This window comes from Erigeron canadensis, chromosome 6, assembly GCF_010389155.1.
Source record: "Erigeron canadensis isolate Cc75 chromosome 6, C_canadensis_v1, whole genome shotgun sequence".
NCBI classification, from domain to species: domain Eukaryota; kingdom Viridiplantae; phylum Streptophyta; class Magnoliopsida; order Asterales; family Asteraceae; genus Erigeron; species Erigeron canadensis.
In genome coordinates this window covers 35,622,783-35,629,412 of record NC_057766.1, presented here as the reverse complement: position 1 = coordinate 35,629,412, position 6,630 = coordinate 35,622,783, and the positions used below count along the sequence as shown (strand labels likewise).

The 6,630-nt window shown below is 30.9% G+C and overlaps 1 protein-coding gene across 1 annotated transcript; it reads right to left on the bottom strand.

The window, feature by feature from the left end:
- Positions 1–4,717: 4,717 nt before the first annotated feature.
- On the bottom strand, positions 4,718–6,250 carry LOC122605711. Its single transcript, XM_043778668.1, has 4 exons — positions 6,135–6,250; positions 5,961–6,048; positions 5,335–5,776; positions 4,718–5,183 (listed from the first exon to the last, which is right to left on the bottom strand). The coding sequence occupies exons 1-4, from the start codon at positions 6,160–6,162 to the stop codon at positions 4,914–4,916; spliced, it is 828 nt and encodes a 275-aa protein (XP_043634603.1). The 5' UTR covers positions 6,163–6,250; the 3' UTR covers positions 4,718–4,913.
- Positions 6,251–6,630: the final 380 nt, after the last annotated feature.

Here is a 6,630-nt window from a genome sequence, read left to right as displayed (position 1 = left end):
ATGTTAAATGAACATGAGAAGAAAAACTTGGTGCTTTTTATAGTGTCATACAATAAATCTCTACCATTTTAAAAAATATCAATTATCATTAATTACGTTTTCTTTTATAGAGCTTATATGAAAAATTTTTAAATTTGCTTTCAATCAAGTATATAATAAATTTAGCATGTATGGTTATGCCTTGCGTACTACATGGGTTTGAGACTTTGAAATTTAACATTTATAACAAAGGTTGCTATGTATAGACATTTTTTTCAAGAGGTTATATAGACTCATGTTTATTTTGGTTGTATTAATCATTTAATTGTATTGTTATAAATATTTTAAAATGATGATTAACACTTTCCATGTTTATATGAGTTTTAGTTTGACTTTATATTTTAATGGCTTAGATTGTTTTTGATTTTAATTTCAATGGTAAGATTAAAACTTGAAAACTATTTTTTTCTCATTGTAGTAGTAGCCATATATATATAATTATATATATCTTTCAATATAAAATATAGTATATAAAATTAGTAATATGTGTATTTATGGGCGAAGAACTTTAATCGAATGTATGTCTGTCTGGGGACCGATTTGATGATGAATGGTATATCGCCCGCATTCATCGTACGTACCCTTTAATCATACATCATCTTTATGCCAGGTCCCCCCCAACCAAAATTTAACATATATATGTATCTGTAGCTAGCGATCGTTAGTTATAGATTATTACTTTTTCTATATATATATATATATCAAACAATCGTCTTAACTATACATCTATAGCATGTACAGGTTGAAACATTGAAAAACATAAAAATGGATTCATGTACTTTTTAATTTCTTGAAATAATACTGGTATTACTTTTTCTATATATATATATATATCAAACAATCGTCTTAACTATACATCTATTCATGTACTCACTATATACATATCCTATAAAAAATATCATGTATATATAAGTTCACGGGTAGTGGCTTTTATGTATAAAAATCTATCCATTTTAATTGATTTACTCATGAAAACGCGATTGATGATGTCAATTCAACCACATTTGATTCCAGTTACTTTAAAGGTCTTGAAAAAAAATGGTTTTTATATTTGATGTCATAATTTTCGTGCAAGTACTTAAAATCATACATATTATATGATAAAATCATACATATTGTTTTAAAATTAATTTTTGTTTCTTTTATAAGCTACACCATGTCAAAACAAATGAGAACTTATTATTATTATTATTACTTTTAAAACAGCGTTATTTTATTAATACATCGATCGGCAAATGATCGGGGTAAGAAGCCATGACTAAAACAAATGAGAGCTTTACATTAGTCAAGTGGAAACACGAGTGGTCTTTAATTTGTCTCCTTGCAATCCATTATGTAAATCAGAATTTCAAGGTTCAAGAGTAAAATAAATAGTTAGAGACAAACTAGTTAGCTGCTAGTTACTGTGCGCTTGATACGATAGGCTTTTTTCATTATGTATGTCACCCGAATCATTGAGCACATGATCATCTCTGCCAGATGCTATGTAGCATTCCAAATAAGATGCTTTTCGACCATAGAAAATACAATTGGGTTGGTGACTTATCCGCAAAGTTTTTGACTGAAAATCCATCTGGATTCGAGTCTCACTGTCTACATTTGTATAGGAATGAATTATTTGGAGGGTTTTTCAAAAATCGTAGACTTGTAGGTTATATCTTAGGCATTCATATAGTTTATGAGTAGGAATTGGATATATTGTCGTTCTAAAAAATAAGATTGCTTTTCAACACATAAATGGTCTCTATAGTTACAATATATTGGGGTATATGGGATACTTCCCTTAGGGATTGAGATTCTGTTATCAATCCATCACAATGAGGTCTACTTGGGTCTGGGGAGCTATTAATGTTTTCTAGAGCCAGACATTTCACATTTGGTTAAGGTCTATATATAATCTCTAGACCGGTCCAAATGATTGTGTTGTTATTTATCAGATATAGATCGGTAGGGTGAGGTTTGAATGCATATTATATTATATATATTTGGGGAAAATGATCCGTAGACTTTATCTAAGCTTAGGTACTGTCACTTTAAAAAAAGTTATAAATTAAACATTTGAATTTGATAAATATATATAGCCTCTGAATTTTACATAACCTCCCCCTGATCGAATTTCACATAATCTCCCCATGCTTTATCTAAGATAGGTACTGCATGCTTTATCTAACCTTTCTCTGTATATACTTGATTATCATCTTAGTAAAATAAATAAATTTGGATGAATTTTATTATGATGCTCTTCATTTACGCTTTAATTTTTGTTTTAAAGTTAAAGAAAGGAAAAGGGGTGAAGACAACTTTAACTAAAATGCTAGGAAATTAACCAAACAAATTGGGGAGACAAAGTGTATATCAACATATATGATTGAAAGCTTGCACTTAGCATCTCTATTGTCTAATTAATAAAGTATAAATTTTACCTTTGTTTATATTATTCTTTCTTTCCTCCCAATAAACCAATAATTAAAGAAATATATATATCAGGTATATCCGTATATATAACTTATTTAGTGTAAAGTCACCATATAAAAGCATATATTAAACAAGATTATGGCCTAGGGAACCAATACTACTCATGTGTACGTTTAATAACTTTAATGGGATCACCTCATTTTTTCATAATTGCATTCGGATGTGAGAAAACTTCAAAAAGCACCATAGTTAAGTTTAACACATCAACGTCTATCATCGATCGCCATTCGAATGTGAGAGACAAGAGTTTTAAGTCTAATTAGCATCCCCGAATTAAAATACTATATAAGAGTTCAAAAAACGACGGAACTTTGATCTAATTTGCTACTATGGTTAAAACTCAATACTAGATAAGGTTTATTGTTTTTTAACTCCATGTCAACTATGGTTAAAACCCAAATAAAAAGTTTATTGTTTTCAAAGCATGTTTTAGGAGTATTAATGTATCTGCGCATTGATTTTTAACTCCATGTCAACTATGCATGGCTTGCTCTTTCATTCTACAACCTACTTCAAATTCAAGCACTTGAGATGGTGTTGGGGATGATGAGCTGGCACGTTTACAACATCGGGTTCATTAACAAAACGGCATCTCCATTTGTAAATAAGACTCAAACTCATAGCGTTTAAACTACCAAACCCGATGCATCATCTTGTAGATGCTATGGAAGTATGATGGTTTAGAATGGCCCACTAACTAGCTATGCTTAAGCAGTATTACAAGTATAGTGGCTTAGAATTACCCACTAATTAATTAGTAGTATTAAGTTTTACATATATCACTTCCGTCTTGTATTTTTGTATATAGAATTAGTTATTTCAGTTGTGTATTACATTATTTCTGTTTTCTTTCTGTATTTGGATGAAGTGTTGTTTTTATCTGGTTTAATTCTTGTGAAAACACTACACGTTAAACAGATATATATCATTCATATATGTCTATTGGGCCGACATAATTTGAAAGATACTTTGATTGTGGACCTCCTGATTTTATCACACAGGCAGAACTTGGGCCTGATTTGTTATTTCATGGTGGGCCTATCGTCTATGTCTTGCTGATGTCTCATGGAACATGTTTTTGTCTTTAATTACCAATATTGAAATTGTGTTTAGGTTTTACTTGATTGTTTTCTTTCGAGAAAAGTCGAATATTTGACATATATAATTTTTATAGGGTAATATAATATAATGGTCCCTGCATCAAGCAACAGGCTGGTGTAAGGTCATGTATGTATTTAACTTATCCAAAACGAAGCTGTTCTAGAAAAGAAAACTTATCCCAAAACAAAGAAGTTTGAGTGAAATATTTAAACTAAATCGTCACTGCTTTGCATATATTAACATATTTTTTATATAACAATATCACATTACTAGAGACAACCGGTAAAAGTAATTGAAAGACATAATTTTAGAATTTCGATACTTGCATGTATATACAAAATAAGATTATATATACAAAAGATTGCTGTAAAAGTATTGCTCCTAAAGGTAATTTATAAACTATTATTATGTACTATTGGCTATAGTTAATTCCACATATATTTATTTTTATTTTAGTTAACATTACTTATAACATTTAGTAACATGAGCAGTCTGAAATGCTTATCTTGCTCTTGTACAATAATGCAAAATTAACAAAAAAAATAAAAATAAAAACTTTAGGTCGATACACTTTGCTTCGATGAGAAAGGCACCCATTTGGAAAATGCGCATAATTTTCAAAGCGTTTTATATATAAAGCAAACTTTTCATTTGTGAATGTTTTACAACTTCCATAATCATTTCATTTAGGTATATCTTGGAAAAATAAGATGTTGAAGTCGCATGTTTTATAAAAAAAATAGCATGTTGACGTAATATCTAGATAAAAAAGTAAAATACTAAAATGTGAAATTAAATAGTCCAATAAGCTAGCTACAAATGGGCCATTAAAAGAGTTTATTGCTTTCGGGTAAAGGGCGAAAAAATACAGCAAGTTCGCATTAAACGGCCCAATATACGTATCCAATCTGATTTCAGGTGATTTGTTTTGATTTATTTACCACAATCTCCAATTTTGAGTTTTTGACAACAAATTATGTAGAAATCGGTGGAATCAGGTTAGTCTATATATAATATGGTTACATTTGATTTAATTTTAATTATTTTTTGTTGAATTTTAACATGGTGCCATATATAGTACATATATATCATCACTTTTGGATCAATCAAACCATATATCCCAATTTATCATAAATACTCAAACTGAATACATATACATGTCATAAAACACCATTATAACTTTTACAATCCAAGCACATAGAGTAATAATAGCCATACAAGCTAGCCCCAAATCTAATAACACCCAACTTAATCATACTTAAACAAGGTCACAAACACTCGAATAACGACTAATTAACCTACTCATACATTTCTTTCACCCAATCGTCGTCTTCATTTTCTATTATTTGTTCTTGATCATTGTTCTTATCGCAATCCTTAGAACCAACTGGTGTATCTGTTTCCTCGGAAAACAAATTCACAACGCGATCCTCCTTGATTTTATTAGTTGCGCATTCTTTCTTTACTATTCCATATAGACGAGACACATCTTCCCATTCGGCCTTGGTTGATAAGTTGTCATGACGAGCTATATATTTCTTTAGCTCGATTTGAAGATTTCGTGCCGGCTACACAAATTTATACAAAAACAACAATTAATTATAAACAAAGAGTTATAAGAGTTTACATTTTATTTTTTTTTATCTTTTTAAAAAATAAAATAAAAATTACTATAACAAGAATAAGAATTATTTTTGATCAAAAACATAAAGCAAAAACCTCTGCTTTGCAAAGATTGGCAAGGCGGAAGAAAGCCACGGAGACAAAATGCTTGCCGACAGTTTCAGCGGATTTTATCTGACCAAGCCAATACGACGCCGTTTCAAGTCTATCAAACTGGCAACTGCTACATTTTTCAGCAGTAAGATACGGTGTCCCAGGAATCCTGATTGGTTTAACTGAAAACGGTGGTCTGACCGGGGTTTTGACCCCATCAACAACGTCCTTACCCGGAGTTATTTTGGTTTCAGGGAAAGAAACGGTTTTCTTTTTTTTCAGTTTGGATTTGTCATTGGTTGCGGTTTTTGGTACCGGCTTAGTCTCTGGCTCGGGCTTTTGTTGTTTTAGTGTGACATGATTCGATGGTTTTGTTTTTGGCTTTTCGGGTAATGTTTTCTCTGGGATGTTGGGATTGCGAATCGTGCCAAAGGTTCTCCTGTGCCTGAATTAATTACATAAACAAATTTGTGGATTGGACATGTAGTTAATTTTTCAAGGTTTTAGGTAGGGATTGCGTTTGTAAAACAGATTTTGTATATATCATCAAGATTTTATTCAAATGGTTAATTTATGTTTTACAAAACGCAATAATCAAATGTTAATCTTTGTTGAAACACAAACGTTACCTTTGATGAGGAGGTGCTTCTTTGATCTTCGATTTCGGTACTTCATTGATCTTTTTATACTTAGATTTCACCGGTTGGGCTTTGTTTCCTGTACGAAACATATATAGAATAAAATAGAAAACGTAACCATAAATAAATCGTGAAATTTGTATAGACAAAGAAAACAATCTATACCAGGAAAGGGGGTAGGATGAACATCCATTGTTTTTGAAAGTAGTAGTCAGAATAATAAGGCAATATGATAGAATTAGAGGAGAATATAATTTAACTAACTTTTATGAAAGTGTGCAGTTAAAATATAATGGAAAGAGAGAAGACGAGGATGGTGTTTTTGAAAATGGAAAAGGGCGGCAACGTGCGAGTCAAGGAGCGGTTGATCTCACATACGCTCCATGTAGGGCCCCTCGATCATCTATTTTTATTTAGTATAACCATCCACGTTACGTTTTAACTTTTGGTGTACTCTTGACTAAAGTACATGGAGTATGTGTATCCATTCAAAACTCTGGTCTATAGTAATCAATCGAACGAACATATATGAACGCGGCTTAATTTGTACATGACTGTATCTATTCGCTCTGCTTGTAGTATACAATATGAATGAATTTGAATTGTTTGTATATATAATTTTCGGACAATTGTCGAATACTGCTAAGACCAGGTGTGATCA